Source organism: Vipera ursinii, assembly GCF_947247035.1.
Source record: "Vipera ursinii genome assembly, chromosome: 13".
NCBI lineage: Eukaryota > Metazoa > Chordata > Lepidosauria > Squamata > Viperidae > Vipera > Vipera ursinii.
This window is the reverse complement of record NC_139526.1, coordinates 13,445,809-13,472,331: the sequence shown is the minus strand read 5'-3', so window position 1 is coordinate 13,472,331 and position 26,523 is coordinate 13,445,809. Positions and strand designations below refer to the sequence as shown.

At 43.3% G+C, this 26,523-nt stretch overlaps 2 protein-coding genes across 2 annotated transcripts in view; one reads left to right on the top strand and one right to left on the bottom strand.

Annotated features, from left to right (window-relative positions):
* Window positions 1–560: 560 nt before the first annotated feature.
* On the bottom strand, window positions 561–9,433 carry MPV17L (MPV17 mitochondrial inner membrane protein like). Its single transcript, XM_083372875.1, has 4 exons — window positions 8,903–9,433; window positions 7,546–7,616; window positions 2,543–2,572; window positions 561–997 (listed from the first exon to the last, which is right to left on the bottom strand). The coding sequence occupies exons 1-4, from the start codon at window positions 9,213–9,215 to the stop codon at window positions 815–817; spliced, it is 597 nt and encodes a 198-aa protein (XP_083229001.1). The 5' UTR covers window positions 9,216–9,433; the 3' UTR covers window positions 561–814.
* Window positions 9,434–12,455: 3,022 nt separating this feature from the next.
* PDXDC1 (pyridoxal dependent decarboxylase domain containing 1) overlaps window positions 12,456–26,523 on the top strand; it is a 33,521-nt gene continuing 19,453 nt past the window's right edge. Inside the window, exons 1-4 of the mRNA XM_083372776.1 lie at window positions 12,456–12,619; window positions 21,634–21,707; window positions 23,420–23,485; window positions 24,638–24,721. Of these exons, the coding sequence (XP_083228902.1) occupies window positions 12,599–12,619; window positions 21,634–21,707; window positions 23,420–23,485; window positions 24,638–24,721 (245 nt within the window). The 5' untranslated portion in view covers window positions 12,456–12,598. The remainder of the gene's footprint in view (window positions 12,620–21,633; window positions 21,708–23,419; window positions 23,486–24,637; window positions 24,722–26,523) is intronic.

The following is a 26,523-nucleotide window of genomic DNA, read 5'->3' as shown; positions in this document are numbered from 1 at the left end:
GTAAAGGGGGGGAGGGGTTCCTTACAAATCAATCTTATTTAGACTGCTTTTTTTTAATTAATTCCATTTATATCCCGCCCTTCTCCGAAGACTCAGGGCGGCTTACAAGCTTAGCAATAGCCTTCATTCTATGTATATGCCTGCTTATTAGGGCTTTCACACACCCCCAAGCGGCATTATTACAAAGTCAGCTTAATTGCCCCCAACAATCTGGGTCCTCATTTTACCTACCTCGGAAGGATGGAAGGCTGAGTCAACCTTGAGCCTGGTGGGACTCGAACCTGCAATAATTGCAGGCAGCTGGTGTTACTTAAGGAGGCATTAGCCCACTGCTCCACCAAGGCTCTTTTTATGTTTTTTTATGTTTTTTTTCCCAATACCAATATGTTCCAGCATATATAGAAAATATTACCCATAAGAATCTTAATCACTAACAACTACATCTACAAGATACATACAGGTAGTCCTTGACTTACGAGCGTAACTGGACCAGAACTGTTGTTGCTAAGCGAGGCGGTTGTTAACTAAGTCGCACCTGATTCTATGGCTTTTTTGGGGGGGGGGCACGACTGTCAGGTGAATCGCTGCAGTTGTTAAGCGAAGCACGAGGGCTGTTAAGCGAATCCGGGTTACCCCAATGACTTTGCTTGTCGGAGGTCGGTTGGAAAGGTTTGCGAATCGTGATCGGCATTGCCCCTGAGGTAAATATGTGCTCGTTGTCAAGGGCCCAAATTTTGATCGTTGGCATCGTGGGAATGTCGCGAGGGTTCTCGATGAGATTGGCGATAAGATTGTCTTGGATTCCGTTGACGGTTTATTTCCCCGACGATGTCTTGCCTGGGCCCATCTCCTCCTCCGCGTGGAACAGCTGGAAAACTGAAGCGGCTGTTCCGTCACCACTTTGTTGTGAAAAGCAAAGGAAAATGGCCCAGAGGAAGCCACAGACACCGGTAAACGCTGTTCTCAGGTACACCGGAACCAAGCTGAAGTTGGAAAGCTGTTTGGAAGGAATGAAGGGAAGCTGAAGGAAGATTTTGCCAAGAGGATCCCAGCAAGGTCTCGGGACTTACAGACATTGATAGAAGAGAATATCTGTCGCTTGGGGTTAAAATGAGGGGTCCTTGGTGCTCTCCGAGCTTGGTTGTTTTCTTGCAGACCTTTCATGACCCAACTAGGTAACTCCATCAGTGCTAGAAGGGAGTGGGGTTTACAGAGTGCAATGGGAGGGGGAGGAGGAGGAGGAGGAGGAGGAGGAGGAGGAGGAGGAGGAGGAGGAGGAGAATGATTGTGGGATCCGTGGTGCTCTCCGAGCTTGTTTTCTTGCAGACGTTTCATGACCCAACTAGGTAACTCCATCAGTGCTAGAAGGGAGTGGGGTTTACAGAGTGCAATGGGAGGGGGAGGAGGGGGAGGAGGAGGAGGAGGAGAATGATTGTGGGGTCCGTGGTGCTCTCCGAGCTTGTTTTCTTGCAGATGTTTCATGACCCAACTAGGTAACTCCATCAGTGCTAGAAGGGAGTGGGGTTTACAGAGTGGAATGAGAGGGGGAGAGGGAAGAGGAGGATGGTGGGGTCCCTGGTGCTCTCCAAGCTTGGTTGTTTTCTTGCAGACGTTTCAGTGCTAGAAGAAAGTGGGGTTTACAGAGTGCAATGGAAGGGGGGAGAGGGAGGAGGAGGAGGAGGAGGAGGAGGAGAATGATTGTGGGGTCCGTGGTGCTCTCCGAGCTTGTTTTCTTGCAGATGTTTCATGACCCAACTAGGTAACTCCATCAGTGCTAGAAGGGAGTGGGGTTTACAGAGTGGAATGGGAGGAGGAGGAGGAGGAGGAGGAGGAATTGGAGGAGGAGGAGGAGGAGGAGGAGGAGAATGATTGTGGGGTCCTTGGTGCTCTCCAAGCTTGCTTGTTTTCTTGCAGACGTTTCATGAGCCTAACTAGGTAACATCATCAGTGCTAGAAGGGAGTTGGGGTTGTGGAGAGGAGGAAGAAGTGAGGAGATCCGTGGTGTCCTTGGTGTTCTCTGAGCTTGGCTGGCTTCTTGCAGGCGTTTCATTATCCAATGAGGAGGAGGAGGAGGAAGAGAAGGCAGAAGAGGGGGGAGGGGGAGGAGGAAGAGAAGGCGGAGGAGGGGGAAGAAGAGGCAGTGGAGGAGAAGGAGGAGGAAGAGGAGGATGGGGAGGAAGAGGAAGAAGGGGAAGAGGAGGAGGAGGAAGACTATGGGGTCCTTGGTAATTTAGCGGTAATTTAACCGCAGAATGTGAATGAATCCTCTGTCTTTCATTAAACCTTCATTTTTGTCTGCTCTTAACCCCAAATGAAGGCAGGAAATATTCTCACAAGATTGAGAATACCAAAGGCCCAACACAAAGTCCACACTAATAGAGACCCACCCACTACTACAGCTTCTAACAATACAACGCCTTAAGAACAAAACGGAAAACCAGAAGCTTCTTTTTACAAAGGGGCGGAAATCTCATAAGGAAACCGCGAGGTGGATTTCAACACAGCAGTAGGTTCTTGCATCCCAGGTAAGGCCGACACTCACCTGTACAAAAGGCCAGTACATCAACCCTGTCTGGAATAAAAAGAACAAAAACAGTTCTTGGATTAGAATCATGCAAATGAGAAATATGAGAAAAATTATCCATCGCCCTCCCATAAAACATCACGCTTATGTTTAAAATAGCTAATCAAGATGGAGGGGGGGGAAATTACAAACAGGTTGTTTTAAAAATAAAGCATTCCACACTCAGAGGAAAAATGACATCTTTCTGTGCCCAGCGTGTAAATAGCTAGCTGTCTGTTGCAATCCTCCAAGGTTGCTCTCAGTGTAGGCTGTTCCAACTCGCCGATGGAGCATCCAAGAATCCCAACAGGATGGAAATGTATTTTAATGTATGGAATGAGCTGTCCCCGCATTTATGTTTCAGCCTCACGCTATGCGGTTGTGTCGTTTGCTTCCATTTGCTTCGGTGTGTAGCCTAATCCCGGCCACTGCGCTTGGTAAAGTAGGGTTTGTAGCTGAACATTAGGGAGGAAAAAAAATCAGTTTTTAGATGGGTGGAATTGATTAAACCAAATTGATAAATGTAGAGATACAAGGCCAAAGTTTGCTCTCTCGTTAGAATAATCCCATAGATTTGCAGTGGGAAGTGAAAAAGGTCCCACCAGCACATGTTGTCTAATAAACCCTGCAGTCTAAGTCTTGATTAATTGCTTTGGGTCCTTAGTTTGGTTCCACCACATTATGGGGGAATCCAGTTTGCTGGTTATTCACAACCGCGAGCTGAAATAACGGAGGATGCAATGAATATTTTTTGAATATTATGACTATTATAAAAACAAAAAAAACATGTGGAAGGAAACACTGATTATATCAGACATGTCAAACACAAGGCCCGGGGGCCGGATCCGGCCCGCGAAGTGGTTTCATGTGGCCCGTGAAGCCATCCTGGAAACAGTGAGGGAACGGCCCCCACTGCCTTGGCCCTGGACCAGAGACCCTCCTCCTGCCAGAGACCCCCAGATCTGTCCCACTCCTGCCCAGGCCCCCATAGGCACCCTTGATGCAAACGATGTAGAGTTGACCACGCCCACCCAATGCGAACGATGTAGAGTTGACCACGCCCACCCAGTAGGCCATACGCACTCTGGCCACGCCCACCCAGTAGGCCACGCCCACCGAGGCCATACCCACCCGGCCCCCTGAGGGCAACCGCCATGCTGATGCGGCCCTCAGTGAAATTGAGTTTGACACCCCTGGATTATATTCATACACTGCCCCCAGCTATATAACTCAGGGTGTCGTGTTTCAGATTAATGCAATCCGTTGTGGTCTGCAGAGCGTGGTTTAGGATTGAATATGCTTTACACGCCCAGCTCATTTGGCTCTGCGCAAGAAATCCTAATTTGCAAATCATGGCTTAGTGCAGCGTGCCAAGCCAGCATATGCACGTGGGTGTGAAAATTTGTGTTTTTAAAGTATTCTTTTATCCATTCTGATTTGGATTGCGCCACTTTAAGAAAAGCCAAAATTACAGCACAGCCAATATGTTTGTCCCTTTGCCAGATTGGTAAAACTTTTCAAGAAATTAAGGGTTCTTTAATTAGCAAACAGGACAAACCCCCTTCAAATGGCTGTCTTTCTTTCACAGGGAACTTTTTTTTTCTCTTGGGCTTCTCCTAGGCGCCTTTCAAGAGACCTGAAATCTGAGCGATTAAATGAAGCGTGATATAAAGCAATTAAAGGTAAAGGTAAAGTTTCCCCTGCACATGCATGCTAGTCGTTTCCAACTCTAGGGGCCGGTGCTCATCTCCGTTTCAAAGCCGAAGAGCCAGCGCTTGTCCGAGGACATCTCCGTGGTCATGTGGCCGGCATGACTAGACGCCAAAGGCGCACGGAACGCTGTTGCCTTCCCACCATAATGGTCCCTATTTTTCTACTTGCATTTTGACGTGCTTTCGAACTGCTAGGTTGGCAGAAGCTGGGACGAGTAACAGGCGCTCACTCTGCTACGCGGCACTCAGGATTCGACCCGCCAAACTGCCGACCTTCTGATCGACAAGCTCAGCGTCCTAGCCCACTGAGCCACCGCGTCCCTTGATAAAGCAGTTACGCAACCACAAAAGGGTGTGTCTTTGTGCCTGATTAAGTCTGGTCCACAAACATTCACTTTCTCTCCCCCCCTGCTTTTTTTTCTTTAAAGCAAGACTCTACCATTTTCACTTAACAGGGTTTGTTTATTCCATAATCTATAATAGTGTTTCTGAAACATTTTTTTTCCTCTCAGAGGGATCCCCAAAAGAGCTTCTGTTTGTCCTGGGTTATATTTATTGATATTCAGGGCTTTTTTTCTCGTAGAACGCTCAGAACGGAGTTCCGGCACCTTTTTTGGATGGAACCTTGTAGGGTAGGCAAGGCGGGTTGTATGATGTGTGTGAGTTCCGGCACCTTTTTCTTTTACAAAAAAAGCACTGGGGATATTTATTCAATTAAATTAAGATTAAAAAAAATCTTTTAATTTAAAAATTGACATGCGTGCTGCCCCTACCATTTCTCACACTTGCTGGTTGAGATTTTAATACTGTATGATTTTTCAACATGGACGAGCAGATAACATTGATTTTGGAGACCTCTGATCGCTGTTGGGGGAACCACACCTTAAGAAAGACTACAGAATTACGCAACACACTAAGAGGTGTAATAGTGTAAACATATATAAACCTGATATCTATTTGTCTCAATCAGCTGGCTAGCTGCATTGGCTCCCAGTTGTCTTCCGAGTGAGATTCAAGGTACTGGTAATGGTGTTCAAGGCCCTACATGGCATGGGTCCGGAGTACCTCAGGGATCACCTGCTGCCGGCGTCAACTTCCCTCCGCCCTGTGCGTTCCCACAGAGAGGGCCTCCTCAGGGTGCCGCCGGTCAGGGAATGTCGACTGGTGGCCCCCAGGGGGAGGGCCTTCTCTGTGGGCGCCCCGGAGCTATGGAACCAGCTACCGGTTGAGCTCCGGATGGCGCCCGACCTTCGCTCCTTCCGTCGCGATCTGAAGACACTCTTATTTGAACAAGCCAGCCTGGCCTGATGGGGGATGGGTTGAGATTTTATTGTTGTTTTTAATATATCTATTTATCGTTTTAGTTTGGGCATTGTGTTTAATTCTTTTTTAACTTTTGTACCTTTGTATTTTTATATGTTTGCCCTGTTCACCGCCCTGAGTCCCTCGGGAGAAGGGCAGTATACAAATAAAATAATAATAATAATAATAATTATTATTATTATTGTTGTTGTTGTTGTTATTATTATTATTATTATTATTATTATTATTATTATTATTATTATTATCCTACAAGAAAAGTGCATACTATATATATATATTTTTTCCAATTGTGCACAAAATCCAGTTTATTTTTAAAACAGTCTCAGTTTTCTGCTTTGGTTTCTGGCTACCTAGATGAAGGTGTTCAGCCTCATTTTTCCATTTAAACATTTGCAAAGTTGAATTAGAGGGAGAAGGCAAAAAGTAAACAGACTTAAAAAAAGAACAGAAAAGGGAACAAGGAGAGAAAGAGAAGAGACCTGTAATTTTAATGGGAAATGCTCGCATTTCAGTCATCCATAGACCAATATTTTTATCTTGCGTATACAGTCCATACAAAGGCAATTTGTTAAGAAAACCATGGCTGATATATTGGGGGCTGATCTGAATATATTTATTCTGTCTTCTATTCTGCCTTGTAGGCTTTTGGAAAGCTCTTTACAGATGCATTATTTTTTCAGCCAAAGCAATTCCCTACGCTGCTGATCCAATGAAAAATGTATTTTAGATTTCCAGGATTCTGCAATAACAAACTTTGTTCAAAAGGCAGCCTTCCCCCCCCACACACACACACACATTTTTTGCAAGAGAAACGTTTGTTTTGACCTCCGGATGAAAACATTTGTTTTCACCTCCTGCCCTCTGGGAAAAAAGAAATCAAGCTGATTTCAGGGGGGGGGAAAAGGCTGCTAATCCTAACGGCTATGTATTATTTCTAGAATTAGAACAATGTACTTGGACAAATCATCTGCTAAAAAAAGGCAAGTAAAAGATCTGCTACAGACAGTCCCCAAGTTACAACAGTTCATTTTAGTGACGGTTCAAAATTACAGCGGCGCTGAAAAAAAGTGACTTATGACCATTTTTCACACTTATGACCATTGCAGCATCCCCAAAATTCAGGCACTTGTCAATGGACTCATATTTATGACGGTTGCAGTGTGCCGGGGTCATGTGATCACAACTGTAGTGATACACTTAACGACTGTGGCAAGAGACAACGTAAAATGGGGCAAAACTCACTTAACAAATGTCTCACTTAGCAACAGAAATTCTGGGCTCAATTGTGGTCGTAGGTTGAGGGCTACCTGTACTTGGAAGGCGTTAGTTACTATTCAGTTTTCTTTCACTGATGTGAACAAAGTTAACTAAGATTATTTCCGCATAATGACTAACAGACAGAAGAAGATTTTGCTTAGAAAATGGATGTAAAACAGGGGTCTTCAAACGTGGCCATTTTATGACTTGTGGACTTCAACTCCCAGAATTCCTCAGCCAGCGTACCTGGCTGAGGAATTCTGGGAGTTGAAGTCCACAAGTCATGAAGGGGCCATAGTTCCACCATGCTGGCTGAGGAATTCTGGGAGTTGAAGTCCGCAAGTTATGAAGGGGCTAAGTTTGAAGACCTCTGATGTAAAATATTTCATAATGTTAGAAGCTTCATGTGAGGTATTGGAGTAAATTAGTCAGGGTTTTTTTTAAAAATTATATTGCATAAGCTTAAGAAGACAAAAATGAAAGAACAAAGAGACAAAAGGCCTCTTTGTTAATTGATATGTCAGATTGGCTGTTTATCTGGCCGTATTTTGGTATCTGTGCCCGATTTTCTTATTTGTGCTACTTATGTCTTGACCTATTTCATAATATATAATGGAGTTTTTTTTTAAAAAAAAGTATGATGCTATAGATGTTTTAATTGATAGGCACCTGTGTGTGAGGCCAGCTTACCTTATACGTGTTCCAGAATTTCTGCCTGCAGTCAGCAAAAATATCCTCTTTTCCTTGAAGCATTCTCATGCCTGATCAGAAATGGTTTTAAAGGAAAAAGAGACTTTAGAAACGGAACGATGGGACAAATGTGTTCGAACAGCATATGGGTCTTGCAAAAAAAAGAAAAAGAAAAAAGGAAAACAGATGGCCTTGTAAAGCAAAAAACTGTGCTTCTGTACACAAAGAATAATTGTCTTAATTTTCTCCCACTACCTCCCCAGCGACTGTTGTGGCTCCCCGTGTTTGTGTGTGTGTGTGTGTCTTGTGTGTGTTGGGGGGATGGGTCAAGGTCGCCCACCACCTCCCCAGCGATTGTTGCAGCTCCCCGTGTGTGTGTGTGTGTGTGTGTGTGTGTGTGTGTGTGTGTGTTTGTGTATGTGTGTTGGGGAGGACGGGTCAATTCCAGCTGTCGCCCACCGCCTCCCCAGCGATTGTTGCAGCATCCCGTGTGTGTGTTTGTGTATGTGTGTTGGGGGGGATGGGTCAACTGCAGCTATCGCCCACCGCCTCCTCAGTGACTGTTGCAGCTCCGTGTGTGTGTGTGTGTGTGTGTGTGTGTGTGTGTGTGTGTGTGTGTGTGTGTGTGTGTGTATTGGGGGTACGGATTAACTCCAGCTGTCGCCCGCCGCCTCCGCAGCGAGTACTGTGTGTGTGTTGGGTGTGTGTTGGGGGGAACGGTCAACTCCAGCTGTCGCCCACCGCCTCCCCAGCGACTGTTGCGGCTCCGTGTGTGTGTGTGTGTGTGTGTGTGTGTGTTGGGGGGACGGATTAACTCCAGCTGTTGCCCGCCGCCTCCCCAGCGACTGTTGCGGCTCCGTGTGTGTGTGTGTGTGTGTGTGTGTGTGTGTGTGTTGGGGGGACGGATTAACTCCAGCTGTCGCCCTCCGCCTCCGCAGCAAGTACTGTGTGTGTGTGTGTGTGTGTTGGGGGGAACGGTCAACTCCAGCTGTCGCCCACCGCCTCCCCAGCGACTGTTGCGGCTCCGTGTGTGTGTGTGTGTGTGTGTGTGTGTGTGTGTGTGTTGGGGGGACGGATTAACTCCAGCTGTCGCCCTCCGCCTCCGCAGCAAGTACTGTGTGTGTGTGTGTGTGTGTGTTGGGGGGAACGGTCAACTCCAGCTGTCGCCCACCGCCTCCCCAGCGACTGTTGCGGCTCCGTGTGTGTGTGTGTGTGTGTGTGTGTGTGTGTGTGTGTGTGTGTGTGTTGGAGGGGGGGGAGTTGGTTCCCGCCGAGCCCTCTGCACGTGCTCAGAGGCGCCTGCGAGCGAGCCAGCCAGCCAGCCAGCCAGCCAGCCAAGGCTCTTTGCCCAACTCACCGGAGTAGAAAGCCAGGATGGCTACGGGGCCGCCCAGCAGCTGGTCGCAGCCCACCTTAGCCAGCACGGCAGCCGGGCCCCGTCCGGGCAGGAGCCGCTCCAGCCCCCGCAGCCAGAGGTAGTTGAAGTTGGCGTGGAAGGTCAGCGCCACCAGCGCCACCCGGCCCGTCTGAGCCCAGTCGGCGCGCTGGCCCGGCCGGCGGCGGCGGCGGAGCTGCTGCTGGACGGCGTCGCCCGCCGCGAAGAGGCCGCCGTAGAGCAGCGCGTTGCACAGCCAGGGCGAGCGGCGGACCAGCCGCGCCAGGCGGTGCATCCTCGCCCCGAAAAGCCTTCCCTCCTCCCCGGTTCCCACCAGCCGCGCACACGCCGCTCCCTCCGGGCGGGTCGTCGGCGCTGCCTCCCGTGCCTGGGAAAGAAGCCCGCAGCCCCCGGAGTCGGCGGAAGGGTGTGGAATAGAAGAACAAAGAGTTGGAAGGGACCTCGCGAGGTCTTCTAGTCTGACCCCAAACACACACACACATACACACACGGCTGCTCTGGCAGGAAGCCCCATTACCGTCTCGGGCACGTTTCGTGCAGTTTCCCCGGCGACAAGAGGAAAAGGGTTTCCACAGCTACCTTCTGAACGGAATTTATTTGCCAACTTCCCCGACGTAAAGTCATTGCCCGTTTAAGAGCTAACCAGGGCTTCTACCCGCTTAGCGTTTCTGGAGAACAGTCAAGCTCAGAATGGGGGGGGGGGGAGGAATTGCAAAATTAAAATATTACAGAATAAGAGTTGGGAGGGACCTCGGAGATAGAATAGAATAGAATAGAATAGAATAGAATAGAATAGAATAGAATAGAATAGAATAGAATAGAATAGAATAGAATAGAATAGAATAGAATAGAAAATATGGAATGGAATGGAATGGAATGGAATGGAATAGAATAGAATAGAAAATATGGAATGGAATAGAATAGAATAGAAAATATGGAATAGAATGAATAGAATAGAATAGAATAGAATAGAATAGAATAGAATAGAATAGAATAGAATAGAAAAGAAAATATGGAATAGAATAGAATAGAAAATATGGAATGGAATAGAATAGAATAGAATAGAATAGAATAGAATAGAATAGAATAGAATAGAATAGAATAGAATGGAATAGAATAGAATAGAACAGAAAATATGGAATGGAATAGAATAGAATAGAAAATATGGAATAGAATGAATAGAATAGAATAGAATAGAATAGAATAGAATAGAATAGAAAAGAAAAGAAAATATGGAATAGAATAGAATAGAATAGAAAATATGGAATAGAATAGAATAGAATAGAATAGAATAGAATAGAACAGAATAATAGAATAGAATAGAATAGAATAGAATAGAATAGAAAATATGGAATGGAATGGAATAGAATAGAAAATATGGAATAGAATAAATATAATAGAATAGAATAGAAAAGAAAATATGGAATAGAATAGAATAGAAAATATGGAATGGAATGGAATAGAATAGAATAGAATAGAATAGAATAGAATAGAATAGAATAGAATAGAATAGAATAGAATAGAATAGAATAGAATAGAAAATATGGAATAGAATAGAGTAGAATAGAAAATATGGAATGGAATGGAATAGAATAGAATGGAATGGAATAGAATAGAAAATATGGAATGGAATGGAATAGAATAGAATAGAATAGAATAGAATAGAATAGAATAGAATAGAATAGAATAGAATAGAATAGAAAAGAAAATATGGAATGGAATGGAATGGAATAGAATAGAATGGAATGGAATAGAATAGAATAGAAAATATGGAATGGAATGGAATAGAATAGAATAGAATAGAATAGAATAGAATAGAATAGAATAGAATAGAATAGAAAATATGGAATAGAATAGAGTAGAATAGAAAATATGGAATGGAATGGAATAGAATGGAATGGAATAGAATAGAAAATATGGAATGGAATGGAATAGAATAGAATAGAATAGAATAGAAAAGAAAATATGGAATGGAATGGAATGGAATAGAATGGAATGGAATGGAATAGAATAGAATAGAACAGAAGAATAGAATAGAATAGAATAGAATAGAATAGAATAGAATAGAATAGAAAATATGGAATGGAATGGAATAGAATAGAAAATATGGAATAGAATAAATAGAATAGAATAGAATAGAAAAGAAAATATGGAATAGAATAGAATAGAAAATATGGAATGGAATAGAATGGAATGGAATGGAATAGAATAGAATAGAATAGAATAGAATAGAAAATATGGAATAGAATAGAGTAGAATAGAAAATATAGAATAGAATAGAATAGAATGGAATGGAATAGAATAGAAAATATGGAATGGAATAGAATAGAATAGAATAGAATAGAATAGAATAGAATAGAATAGAATAGAATAGAATAGAAAATATGGAATAGAATAAATAGAATAGAATAGAATAGAAAATATGGAATGGAATGGAATGGAATGGAATAGAATAGAATAGAAAATATGGAATAGAATAAATAGAATGGAATGGAATAGAATAGAATAGAATAGAAAATATGGAATAGAATAAATAGAATAGAATAGAATAGAAAATATGGAATAGAATAGAATAGAATAGGTATAGGAATAGAATCTGGAAGAAACCTTGGAGGTCATCTAGCCCAACCCCCTGCTCAGAGAGGAATCCCTATACCATTTCAGACAAATGGTTGTCCAGTTTTTTCTTTAAAACTTCCAGTGCTGGAGCATCCACAGCTTCTGGAGGCAGGCTGTTCCACTGATTAATTAATTGCCCCTGGCTCCAGCCCAGAAGGGGGTCCAGACTTCCTGCCCTGGTTGGAGGGGACCAAGGTTTGGGTCCATCGGAACCCCGTAAAGTCTCTGGATACCGTAAAGTCAGGGGGTCTTCAAACTTGGCCCTTTTTATGACTTGTGGACCTCAACTCCCAGAATTCCTCAGCCAGGCACGCTGGCTGAGGAATTCTGGGAGTTGAAGTCCACAAGTCATTTAAAAAAAGGGCCAAGTTTGAAGACACACACACCCCTCCCTGGTCCAAGCCAATTGCAAGCAACTAGGCCTAAATCCCACCCCGTGTGGCCTCCATTCCGGGTCACATCGCCCGCAGGGACGGAGCGCGCCCGACCCAGTCAGCTGCTCAACCCTCACTGAGCTCCATCCAAAGCCGCTTGGACCCTGGAGACTCACCCTCCCTCGCGCATGCTCAGTCGGGGGAAGACGTCACCTCTTTCCTCGAAGCCTCCATGAGGAACGTTCCATTCGCCAAGGGAGGAGGGGGAGATTCTGCCAAAGCATTAAAATCTCCCAAGTGGGAATTCTCCGAGATATTTTTTTTTCTCCCGAGTATGGGCGGTTTGAAAATTTGGAGGGGGGGTTTTCTTCCCCCCTCTTGGAGCTTTATTCTTCCTTCCTTCCTTTAGTGATTTATTTGGTACGGCCCGCGCTCTAGCTCCGCCCAAACCCCGCCGCGCCTCCTTGTCAATCGGGCGCGCTACGGAAGCCGAAGCGGCTCTCGGGACTGGTCCGGGGTGGGCGCGCGGCTGCCCGTCCCTCCTCGGCCCCGCCCACTCGCCGCTCCGTCAGCGCGGCTGCCGACGTGGAGCCGGCCGAGGCCGCGGCCAAGGCGGAAGTAGAGCCGGGCGGAGGAGCCGCAGTCCGCCGGAGCACCTGCCGCCATGGAGGGCTCCTTGGAGAAGGTCGGCGCCCCGCAAGGGATTCCCCGGAGGGAGGGGGAGGGGGAGAGATCCCTGGGTGGGGGAGGGGGCGCAGTGTGAGCCCAGATGGGGGAGGGTCTCCTCCATCACCTCTCGCTCTCTTCTGCGATCCTGTGCGGCGCTGATCGCCTCTGGGCATCCCGGAGGATCGGGTGCTGGTAGATGCAGCAGTGATGAGTTGTGCATTAATAGCAATAATCATAATCATAATCATAATCATAATAATAATCATAATAATAGTAATAATAGTAATAATAATAATAATAGTAATAATAGTAATAATAGTAATAATAGTAATAATAATAATAGGGGTATGCCTGGGTGTGCTGTAGGGGTGTGGGTAGGCGTGATACGCGTCAATGTGTGTGTGTGTGTGTGTGTGGTGTGTGCATTAATCATTAATTATACACTCGTTTGTGCATTGGACATGTACGGATTTATTATTTGTTTTATCACATTTCTATACTGCCCATCACACTTGCGGGACTCTAGGGATCTTTGCAGATAAAGTGGTGTGTGTGTGTGTGGGTGGGTGTATTGCCTCAACACTATATACGTTTGTGTATATTGCCTTAATATTATATGTGTGTGTATTGCCTTAATAATATAATATATAATAATAACAACAACAACAACAATAACAATAATAATAATAATAACAATAACAATAACAATAATAATAATAATAATAATAATAATAATAATAGGGGTACGCCTAGGTGTGCTGTAGGGGTGTGGGTAGGCGTGATACGCGTCAGTGTGTGTGTGTGGTGTGTGCATTAATCATTAATTAATGTGCATTGGACATGTACAGATTTATTATTTGTTTTATCACATTTCTATACTGCCCATCACACTTGCGGGACTCTAGGGATCTGCAGATAAAGTGGTGTGTGTGTGTGTGTGTATTGCCTTAATACTATATACGTTTGTGTATATTGCCTTAATATGTGTGTGTGTGTGTATTGCCTTAATAATATGTGTGTGTGTTGCTTATATGTGTGTGTATGTATACATCTGCGTGTGTATATTGCCTTAATATTTATGTGTGTGTGTATTGCCTTCATATTATATATATGTGTGCATATTGCCTTAATAATATATGTGTGTGTGTTGCTTGTGTGCGTATGTATATAGGTATACATCTGCGTGTGTGTGTTGCCTTAATATATATGTGTGTATATTGCCTTAATAATATATGTGTGTATTGCTTATATAAATGTGTGTGTGTATATATGTACATCTGCGTGTGTATATTGCCTTAATATGTGTGTGCACATGTGTATTGCCTTAATATATATGTGTGTGTGTGTTGCCTTAATATATGTGTGTGTATGTGTGTATGTGTGGTGTATTTATATATATCTTTGTGTACATTAATAATATGTATAGATGTGCATTAATTTTATTATATAGTATATATCATATATGTTGCACAAACACAAATGTGTTTATGTGTGTGCACATAGGTGCGTCTATATGTGCAAATGTATTTAGACACCTATTTGTTACACTCCTAACTTCATCCGTGACCAATTAATACATTAAATGGATTCTGTTCATTACACGATGTACTTCTACTTACATCATTGCATCTGTATTTAGAGAGAGCCAGTAGAGTGCTTCCATGGGGAAGGAACTGGGCTAGGAGTGGGGAGACCCAGATTCCTTAATTTCAAATGTCCTGAAACTGCAGTTCTGAATTCTCAGCCCAAAAACTTATTGGGAACTTGGGAAGTTGCAGTCTCCATATTTGTGAACTGCTCCAATTGTAGGGAAAAACGGATACGTGCAAATCATATATTTGGAGTTGGTGTTTGCTTTTAATTTGTACTAACAAGCAGGCTTCTGGCAAGTTTGTGGCATGCAGTTTTCAATAGATTAAATCTTTTTTTTTCTTGGCACACTTTCATGTACACATCCGATGCCATCTATACGGTAAATGTGGACAAGAACGTAACTGTGTACAAATCTGTCAGTTTGTTTGATAAAATCACTTGCAGTCTAGCGGGAGACTGGATGTAACTCCAGCAGTGGAAGAAGTCAGTCACTTTTGCTTTCTGTTAATCTTTTTTGAGAATGGATTCCTATGTAAGCTCTAGATTCAGACTTTGGTGCTGAGATCACTAATCACAAGGATATCAGATACCCAGATTTTGAAAGCATAAAGTTACAGACGTTTACATGGGTGACTTGGGCCAGTCCCTCCCTCTCTCAACCCAACCCACTTCACAGGATTGTTGTGGAGAAAATAGGAAGAGGAAGGAGTGTTATTTATTTATTTATTTATTTATTTATTTATTTATTTATTTATTTATTTATTTTAATCCCATTTATATCCCGCCCTTCTCCGAAGACTCAGGGCGGCTTACAATTTAAGCACAAACCAATGTGCTTAGCAATAGCCTTCATTCTATGTATATGCCTGCTTATTAGGGCTTATTAGGTATGTTCACCAGCTGGAGTTATTTATAAAATAAAGAAATAATGAAGATAAAAATAAATACATGCTCTTCCGGTTTACGGGAGCTAAATTTTGTGAGGATTTGGGGACACCCCCCCCAAAAAAAAATATTTTGAATGAATTGATCTGTAGTCATTCGTGCTTTGAACGCAGAACCGAAATCAAAAGATATAAACCTTCAGCCACCTTACTCTACTTCAAGGATGCTAAGGTGAAGTTGTAAAATCGGCTAGAGAATCACAGAAGGATTTATCGATAGGGAAGCCATTAATGTTCCTGAGCTTAAAGATAAGTAACTCGCACAAGGAAGAGGAATTGTAATTTGATCTGGCACTGTTGAATGCTTAAAGTATCCGTTAGCCTTTTCACTGACTACAGTTGAGAGATCTCCTGTTATGAATGCTAGAGCAATTTATTCAGGGGTTTTTTTCCGATGTGTCAAAAGCGTTTTGAGCTATTTTCATGCTCCTATGAATAAGATGGGAAGCACGTGGTCCAATGAATGGAAGAGGTTTGACCTCGATTCTCAGATTTGAAGAGACTGGAATACATGAGGAGGCTCCGATAAATCATGTGAAAAATTGCTCTGTCAGGGAATTTCATTGGATGTCACTTGATATTGTGAGATTATTTTCCAAGTTGAAGTCTCGGTTGAGTTTAGTGTCTTTCATTGCAAAAGGCATGAAACAACAGTTAAAAGCCAAAGCAGCTGTCTTTTTAGTCCATAAAATAAAAGTTCCTGAGAGAATAAGGAAGAGCATGCCGTGTGTGTTTATTTGCGGTTCCGGAATCAGGATTTCAAACCAGTTTGTTCACATTTGTAGAGTCCAAAGTTCTTTCCGATAAGGTCAGTGACATGTCAGCGCGGTCTTTTTACTTCCACTGGTGGGTGGTGCCCTTCTCGACCGGTGTGGTTGTGAGCCTAACTTTGCTTTGCTGCTGGAGGGTCCAGTGCGCGTGAGAAGCTGATGGTGGAAAAAGCTACGCAATATTTGATAAGACGTTGTGAAACCTTGGATCTGCTTCCTTGAAGGATGGAAAGCCACAAGGCTCACAGTCTTAATGAACAAGGATGCTTTTCTCAGGATCCAAGGTCCAGGTGCGGTGTTGTGCCTAGTACAGGGGTCAGCAACCTGAAACAGTGAAAGAGCCACTCGGAACCGGTTCCCTCACAGAAGGAAAAACTGGGAGCCGCAAAAAATATGTGCGCATGCGCGTACATGCGTGCATGCGGAGAACAGGGTTTGACTGAAGAGTGGAGCCAAGGCAAGATATGCACCTACCCTGCATATTTGAATTGATTGGTTGAACTTTTTTTAGCCCCACTTTTTTGGGGGGACTGCACATGGCAGAGGACTGGGAGCCGCAGGAGATGGCTGAAAGAGCCACATGCGGCTCCGGAGCCGCGGGTTGCAGACCTGTGGCCTAGTACAAGTAGTCCTACTTAACAACAGTTCATTTAGTGACTGCTCAAAGTTACAACAGCACTGGGGAAAAAAGGGATTGATGACCACTTTTGACCCACCTGTTGAAGCATCCCCGCGGTCAAGTGATCAAAATTCAGATTCTTCGCAACTGACTCATGTTCATGACGGTCGCAGTGCCCCGGGCTCAGGTGATTCCCCTCTTGCGGCCTTCTGACAAGCGAAGTCAACGGGGAAACCAGATCCACTACACAACCGTGTTGCTCACTTAACAACTGCTGGAGTGATTCACTTAAACACCGTGGCAAGAAAGGTCGTAAAATCCTAGGCTCCATTGTGGTCGTCAGTCAAGGACCGTTGGGACTCGTCTTGCCCAACTGGTAATCCCGCTGTGTTTGATTCGTTAGATTCATTAGAGTGAGAGCTAATGAATTCCCTTTTGATGGATATCTTCCAGTAGAGGCTACAGTAGATGGAGATGTTTTCATTTGGATTCCTGCATGGAAGGTGGACTTCGAGGAGCAAAAGGCTTTCCCAACTCTTGACTTTTTGTTATCTGCCATTTCCAGAATTCCTAGCCTACGTTTGGCTGAGAATTGAGAAGTTGTCGTCCCAACGCATCTACTGGTAGAAGAGAGTTGGGCGAAAGCTGGCTGAGTTATAAAATGGTTCCAGAAGAGTTAACAACAAAAGTGGAGTAGGCCAGAGAAATGTAGCCAGATATCACATGTTCTTTCAATACTTCCCACTGCCCTTACATACATTCCTATTAGATGAAATGATAGGTCATCGTTGAACATTCTCAGCCATCTGTTACAATCCAGAGTTGGAAGGGACCTTGGAGGTCATCTAGTCCAACCCCCTGCTCAGGCAGGAGACCCTATATCATTTCAGACAAGTGGTCGTCCAATCTCTTTTTAAAAAATGTCCAGTGATGGAGCATCCACAACTTCTGAAGGCAAGCCGTTCCACTGGTTAATGATTTTATGATGACTGATTACGACTCAACTTCTCGATGAAATAACGTACAGATGGCCATGTTGTCTGAAATTTAATTTACCGTAATTCTTCTTTAACACACCCCTGGATGATATCTGAAATTGTGATTTGCCAGTTCAGTAAGCCCGATGGAAGACCTTATTATAGTCATAAGATTGAGCTTCAGTTGATGAAGACTGCTTCTGCCTTTCTTTACTCTTACAAGTACACTGTATATTTTGACCCTTAAAAACAAGTAGCATCTCGGCGTATTTGTAAAATAACGGAACTGGTGTGGTCAAAAGGATTATTATTATTATTATTTGTTTCCAGCTAAGCCAGTTTCTAAGTAGGTCTTAGCTGAAAGAAGTAGGAGGATGGCCTTATTCTCATTTGTCATGAGAAAGAGACAGTATATATATATTTTTATTTTATTTATTTTAATCCCATTTATATCCCGCCCTTCTTCAAAGACTCAGGGCAGCTTACAATCTAAAGCACAAATCAATGTGCTTAGCAATAGCCTTCATTCTATGTATATGCCTGCTTATTAGGGCTTTCACACACACACCCCAAGCGGCATTATTACAAAGTCAGCTTATTGCCCCCAACAATCTGGGTCTTCATTTTACCTACCTCGGAAGGATGGAAGGCTGAGTCAACCTTGAGCCTGGTGGGATGCGAACCTGCAATAATTGCAGGCAGCTGGTTAGTATATGAATATAGGCAAGCATAAATGTATTTTGCCTAAAAAAGAAGTGAAGATTCTACTTTCCTGACTTTTCGTAGGTTGTAAATGTAATGAAGATCTGAAAAAATATGCAAAAAAAATTAAATACAGAAATGGTTTTGCTCGATTTTAGCTCTTGCTGTCTTACTCCAGACTTATATTGAGTTGCCTTTCTGTATAAATACGCATTTCTTAACCTATCTTCCAATGTATCTGTGGGAGTAAAATATGGCTTAGTGCACCTTGAAATAAATGTTGCTGGTGATGAAATAATGAGGATTCCCCGAAATAATTGAAAAACAAGTTTGAATTAAATCTGTCCAAAGCATTTTCTGATGGAAATCTGACATACAAAAAATGGAAATATAGAACAACCTGAGCAAATTGAAATTTTAAATATTAAAAAGCAATGACGGAATTCTCCAATTCTCCAGTGGTTTCTTAGAAAAAGGCAGATTTCCCCCCCCCCCCCAACCAGGCCTTTGTTTGCCATGTCCCAACAAAATGACACAAATTGTACTTGGTTTATTTGTCATACCTTAGCAATCCCCCCCCCGCCCTTGCTCATGATATATTTTGTGCGATTTTTGCAATAATGACCCCTCTGTTTTATCAGGCGGATAAGAATTTAGCACAGGTTTGTTTAAAAAAAAACTTGGTAACGGGTCTTTTCATGTCGTGCATTGCCATCTTGACTTCAGTTGTGAGGGCTTGCGAAGAACAGGTGGAGCTTCGCCAAGTCGTATTAAGCGAGATAAAAATATTCTTCTGTAGCAAGGGAAAGAATGAAGCAAGCTCATTATCGAAGCGGCACGCCGGGGGATAGGATACGACGATTAGCCTAACGGTTCTTTCGAGAAAAGAAATTAACATTAATTTCTATAGAAGGGACTCACTTAAGCTGGGAGATGAACTGAATGCAGCAGCCTCTCTCCCTGGGCTTGATCAACATTGAAAAGAAATGCTTACCAAACTCCTTTGGGATTGCAGTTTCTAGAAACATCTGCAGCCCAGCGCTGTTGATGCAGCTGTGAGATGCCACCGGCTCTTTGATCCTTTTTGTTTGTTTGTTTGTTTTATTTTAAAGGTGGATCAGACTTTCAGCTCCAAAGTATATTTAAAAGAAAATATTATAAGGTTCCCCTAGACCAGGGGTAGGCAACCTCGGCTCTTTTATGACTCATGGACTTCAACTCCCAGAATTCCTGAGTCAGCATAGCTGACTCAGGAATTCTGGGAGTTGAAGTCCATGAGTCATAAAAGAGCCGTGGTTGCCTACCCCTGCCCTAGATGCTGAGCTTGTCGATCAGAAGGTCGGCAGTTTGGCGGGTCGAATCCCGAGTGCCGCGTAGCAGAGCGAGCGCCTGTTACTCATCCCAGCTTCTGCCAACCTAGCAGTTCGAAAGCATGTGAAAAATGCAAGTAGAAAAATTGGGACCGCTACGGTGGGAAGGTAACAGCATTCCGTGCGCCTTTGGTGTATAGTCGTGCCGGCCACATGACCATGGAGACGTCCTCGGACAAGCGCCGGCTCTTCGGCTTTGAAACGGAGATGAGCACCGGCCCCTAGAGTCGGAAACGACTAGCACGCGTGTGCGGGGGAAACTTTACCTTTACCTAGGCTAGGGAGGGAAAAAAGATATAGGGAGGGGCTCAAATAACAGAATAACAGAGTTGGAAGGGACACTTGGAGGTCTTCTAGTCCAACCCCCGGCTCAAGCAGGAGACTTCAATCAAGCGGGAGATAACCGTTTGTTGAAGTCTTATTTCTACTCAACCTCTCAATGTTGAGAGTTGGGGGAAAATATTCAGAGAAGAACAACGAAGATGATCAAAGGCCTGGAGACTAAAACACACGAAGAACGGCTGCGGGACTTGGGTTTGGCTAGTCTAAAGAAAAGAAGAAATATAGGGGAGACAGGATAGCAGTGTTCCAGTATCTGAGGGGCTGCCACAAAGAAGAGGGGGTGGGTGGGTGTCAAACTATTCCAAACCACCAGAAGGCAGGACGAGAAACAATGGTTGGAAACTGACCAAAGAGAGAAGCAACCTGGAATTAAGGAGAAACTTCCTGACAGTGAGGACAATCAACCAGTGGAACAGCTTGCCACCAGAAATTGTGGGCAGGCTCCATCACTGGAGGTTTTTAAGAAGAGGCTAGGCAGTCACTTGTCTGAGATGGTATAGTTCTCCTGCTTAAGAGGGGGGCTAGACTAGAAGACCTTCAAGGTCCCTTCCAGCTCTATTCTATTCCATTCCCCTGGTGGCTTATCCAAGTTATATTGTGACTTAGCTTATATTTTTTCTGAAAAGGCTCCAAAGATTTTAAAAAACATTTACCACCTAGTCACCTGCAATGTACATCATTAGGCATGTGTTTTGCGGCTGTGGATTTATTGACGCTCCTCTGCGATGCTGGGTGCAAACCCACTCACTTTCCAGGATATTGTGTGTGTGCGTGTGTGTGTGTGTGTGCGTGCAAACCCACTCACTTTCCAGGATATTGTGTGTGTGCGTGTGTGTGCGTGCAAACCCACTCACTTTCCAGGATATTGTGTGTGTGTATATGTGTGCGCGCGTGTGTGTGTGTGCAAACCCACTCACTTTCCAGGATGTGTGTGTGTCTGTGTGTGTGTGTGTGTGTGTGTGTGTGTGTGTGAGAGAGAGAAAGAGAGAGAGAGAGAGAGAATGAAATCTTAAAGCATTAACCACTATTTTATTGTCTCTCTTAGTTTACTTTAATCCTTAGGCCAGACAGCAATTATAAATAACATAAGTGCGGCTCTTCATATAACTTAAAGAGCTTATCTTAAGTTCATACATATCCTTTTTTTTAAAAAAATAATACATTATTCCGGCGAGCAGATACTTACTCCTTGCAATAAGAAGCCCTTCCTTCCTTCCTTCCTTCCTTCCTTCCTTCCTTCCTTCCTTCCTTCCTTCCTTCCTCTTTCTTTCTTTCTTTCTTTCTTTCTTTCTTTCTTTCTTTCTTTCTTTCTTTCTTTCTTTCTTTCTTTCTTTCTTCCTTTCTTTCTTTCCCGGCTCAAGGTGGATTCAGCCTTCCATCCTTCTGAGGTCGGTAAAATGAGGACCCAGATCGCTTGGGGGGGGCGGGGGGCGGGCGGCATAGGCTGACTCTGTAAACTGCTTAGAGGGGGCTGTAAAGCACTATGAAGCGGTATATAAGTCTAAGGGCTATTGCTATCGTTGCTAGCAGTATGCCTACCGTGGCTTGGGATATCCAGCCCATGTAGGTAGGACTCCAGAAATGGCTCAAGAGAAGCTATTACATCTTCTTGCTATGGTTTATGAGATTTGGGGACGCGAGAAGATTTCAAACTTTACCACATAATTGACTTATTGTTTCGTTTCGTTTTCATCTTTTCCTTCTAAATAACAGATGGTTGACCCTACCTTAGCAGAAATGGGAAGGAATCTCAACGAGGCCATGAAGCTGCTTGAAGATAATCAAAGGTATTTAATCGTCTTGGCTTGGCAGATCTCAAGACGTTAGGCTGCTAATAATTGTCCTTGATTATCCTGTTTTGGGGAAATTATATACTTGTCTGACATCTCCCAACCGCTTCCTGTTTTGGATTGTGCAGGACTCATTTAACCAAAGGCTAAAAGCCAAAAGGCCATAATAAACTAGAGTTCGTTATTATTTATTGAGTTTATTGATAATACACTACAGTGCGTTGAGGGTACAGCTGAGCTGTCTCCCTCCACCTCTAAATACCTCTCTCAAGGTGCAGTTAAAGGTGGAGATGGATAGGTAGGAGACATAATTAAAGTTCTGTGGGTTGGTTTGTTTATTTTTTTAATGTGACAGTTGACTAAAAGGAACAGAGGAATTGTGTTGTTCTACTTGTGGAAAGTGATGGTGGTGAAGAAAGGACGGAATTGATTAACTCTCCCTCCTTGTGTAATCAAATGTGGTGATTTGTTGCTGTTAGCTGCGAAGTTGTATCCGACCCATCGCGACCCCATGGACAACGTTCCTCCAGGCCTTCCTGTCCTCTACCATCTTCTGGAGTCCCTTTAAGCTCACGCCTCCTGCTTCAGTGACTCCATCCAGCCATTTCATTCTCCGTCGTCCCCTTCTTCTATTGCCCTCAACCTTTCCCAGCATTAGGCTCTTCTCCAGTGAGTCCTTCCTTCTCATGAGGTGGCCAAATTATCTGAGTTTCAACTTCAGGATCTGGCTTTCTGAAGAGCAGTCAGGGTTGATCTTCTCTAGGACCGACCGGTTTGATCGCCTTGCAGTCCAAGGGACTCGCAGGAGTCTTCTCCAGCACCGTAGTTCAAAGGCCTCGATTCTTTGGCGCTCGGCCTTTCTTATGGTCCAACTTTCACTGCCATACATTGCAATGTGGTGATTGGAGCTGGCCAAAATATGAAATTTACACCTGGAGCAGGGAGACAGGACTCAGCTAAAACCTCCGTTGTTCTTATTCTGGGCTGAAGCTAAATATAACATTAAAGAATTGAAGCAATTCTGAGCTGCTAAGGACGTCCCTTTGGTGTTGCGCTGAACTCAGCTTTTTTTGAAAAGCAAGCTTTAGCCATGTTCACACAATGCAGTAAACCACAAACCAGCCATCGAATTAGGTTAATGACGTCAGCCTAAGTTACGTCACCACAGCTAAGCAGTCACGCTAAAATGAGTTTTAAACAGCCGACGGCATATTACAGATATTTCCTTACTCATACAAAGATTTTCTTGCCTATCCTATTGTTGGGAGAGAAAAAAAAAGGATATTTTTGGTTTCACGTGTTCCTGCGAAAATTGTGCAAAGCTGATTTTGTTTAAAAAAAGAAAGCACAAAAATTGCAGTATTCAGAGGTCAGAATGACATTTCCCGTTACGAATCATCAACGGGATCTGCTTTGCTTTTGATAAGACAGATGAGTCATCCTTTGATTAAAGGCAGTACACAATGGGATAAATAAATACATAAATACGGTAAATAAATAAGGCTAGCTGACAAACGTCGTTTGGCATGGAGAAATGTTTTAACCTGTCATTTCATTAAAAGGGATCGGATTCAGCACTGTGGCAGTCATGCCGCTAATCCAGTGTGTGGCTCTTTTGAACAAAATAACACAATCCAGCTGTAGCAAGGAAACATACTGCATATTGCCCAATCTTATCACCAATCCTTGCTGTTTTGTGTTAAAATTAGGAAAGCAGAAGAGGACAATGAAAAGAACTACACAAGGAAGGATATTCCCGGGCCACTTCAAGGCACGTAAGTGATCTTGAATTAGGAGTTTCTCCTCTCTGTTTATATGGGGTGTTTTTTATTTCCTGCTAATAATCTGGCTATTTTGATTGTTGGGAATTGGAGTAGGGGAATGAAAATAATCTGAGTTCATTGGCCAAATTGTGCGATGTTGGTAACTGATAACCACAATAATTGTCCTCAAGGTGATGTGTGACAGTTGCCAACGTTGGGGCAAATGGATCATTGATTTGTGTAAACCTGAAGAGGCCGTTTAAGGCAGCTGACTCCAATTTCATGCTCAATACAAAGGTAAAGGTAAAGGTTCCCCCGCACATGCGTGCTAGTCGTTTCCGACTCTAGGGGCCGGTGCTCATCTCCGTTTCAAAGCCGAAGAGCCAGCGTTTGTCCGAGGATGTCTCCGTGGTCATGTGGCCAGCACGACTAGACGCCAAAGGCGCACGGAATGCCGTTACCTTCCCACAGTAGTGGTCCCTATTTTTGTACTTGCATTTTTTACGTGCTTTCGAACTGCTAGGTTGGCAGAAGCTGGGATGAGTAACAGGCGCTCACTCTGTTACGCGGCACTCGGGATTTGACCTGCCAAACTGCCAATCTTCTGATCGACAAGCTCAGTGTCCTAACCCCCTGAGCCACCGCTCAATACAACAGTCTAAATCAGTGTTTCTCAGTCTTTTTAAATTTCATTTTGTTTCTATAGCAAACTTCTTAGCTGCCCCCCCATCTCCCTCTTAAAAGGGTTGTGAGCAACTATAAGATGGGTGGCCTTCAACTTGCCGCGGTCGTTAATCAAATCGCTGTGGTTGTTAAGTGAATCACGGGGCCCATTAAGCAAAAAAAATGAAACAACCCCCCCCCCCCAGTTCTCTCTGTGGACTTTGCTTATCAAAATAGCGATCCTGTGACTTTGGAGATGCTGCAACCATGCTGGTTGCCAAGTGTTTGAATTTTCATCATGGGACCACAGGGACGCAAGAGTGGTAAGCGGGAGGACTGGTTGTAAGTCCCTTTTTTTTTTCGAGGCATCGCAGCAACCTTTGGTGGCTGCTAAACAAATGATTGCAAATCGAGGACTACCCGCATTCAGTGGGGTCTACTTTCAAGTCATCTCATGCCTCCTGACCAAGATGGATTTGTGTTTTGTCTCCTTTCCCCCAGCGGACAGGACATGGTGAGCATACTCCAGTTAGTTCAGACTCTAATGCACGGGGATGAAGAAGAAGAATCGCTACAGTCTTATCGGTAACTCTTTGTTAAATAAAGACCTTTTCAAGATTGTGGATAAGGGCTGAAGAGGTCAGGCAGAGAGAATCGGGACCAGAGGCTAGGTTCTGCTTAAGATGCATTGCTCAATCTGTACCCAAGAATCTAGTCAATTAAGGGCCAGCACTAAATTGGTGCTAGATAAAGAGTCAACAGAATTCAAGAGGGGTTGGGCTTACAGCATTTGTGGACACATAATGATTCTAGGCAGAGCACTCTCTTGACTCTGCCACCCTGACAGGAGACTCTTCTCTGACAGGAGAAGGACTGCTTTTGCTCATGTTTTCTGGAGATCCAAAGTCATTACCTTTGAAGATTACCTTTTAATATATCCAAGGGTTTCCTTGGATTTTGCTTTAAGCATGTTTTTTGAAAGGAATATTTTTTTAAAAAAGCATACTTAAAGCAAAATCCAAGGATAATCAGGTTTTGCAAAGGTTCTTAGGCCTTGGGTGGGTGGACTCCAGCATCTTTGAGAAGATGAAAGTTGACGGTGTTTTCCGATCTACAGGTTTGATTTCTTGTTCCTCATGAAAAATAGACAGATTAGCGTTAGGTGGCGTTGATTACCTGTAAAATATTAAAAAAAAAATAGTAATAGCGTGAAGGAAGATGGAAAAAGTACCTGGCAAAACTTCTTAATTTTTTTTTAAAAAAAAATCTTTAAAAGTTTCAGGGGGCAGAGGGACTGAAGTCTACACCACACGTTCTCTTGAAAAGAAAAGATTTTTAGAAGCCTTTAGAAGAGCGAAGTAAGCAGCGGAGAAGCACGAGGTTCCGTTTTAGGCCCAGCGCTCTTCAATATCTTCATAAATGACTTAGACGAGGGAATTGAAGGGGGAAACTCATCAAATTTGCAGGCGACACCAAATTGACAGGAGTAGCCAACACCCCAGAAGACAAACTCAGGATCCAAAAAGTTCTTTTTTATTATTATTATTATTTTTATTATTATTTTTATTATTATTTTTATTATTATTATTATTATTATTATTATTATTATTATTATTATTATTATTATTATTATTATTATTATTATTATATTATGTTACAAAAAAAGATTTTCCCCAAAACCCACCCACCCCAAACCACCCCCCTTCCCCCCGCACTTCCCAGAGCTAAATACAGGGTTATAGTTATAATAATCATATTCTAACTAAAAATTATCCATAATATAAAATTAACCAAATTCATAATGTGCTTTAACTCCCCTTTAACATAGATACATACAAAGTACTAACACTAAAATTAATAACAATATCCCTCTAAAATCTACTCAGAAGCTAAATGGAACTTTTTAGTCCCATATTTGTTCTGAATATAATCTGTCCATCTCCTCCAAACAGAAATATATCTTTCTTGTGAATGATCCTTCAAATAAGCAGAAATCTTAGACATTTCTGCAACATTCGAAACTTTAAACCCCCATTCTTCTATAGTAGGCAAACTATCCTTCTTCCAGTATTGTCCCACCAGTAACCGTGCTGCTGTTATCAAATTCAACATCAAATTGGTTTCTTTAACATCACAATTTACAACAATGCCCAATAAAAACAATTGCGGAGAGAACTTTATCTTTCTCTTAAAAATCTGTTGAATGTTCCACCAAATTTTAACCCAAAAAGCTTTTATATTTCTGCAAGTCCACCACATATGCAAGATCCAAAAAGATCTTGACCAACTTGGAGCAATGGGTCCTAGCCAACAAAACGAGTTTCAGTCTGGAGAGAAGCAAAGTCTTACACTTAGGCAGGAAAAACCAAAGGCACAGACTGGGCCTG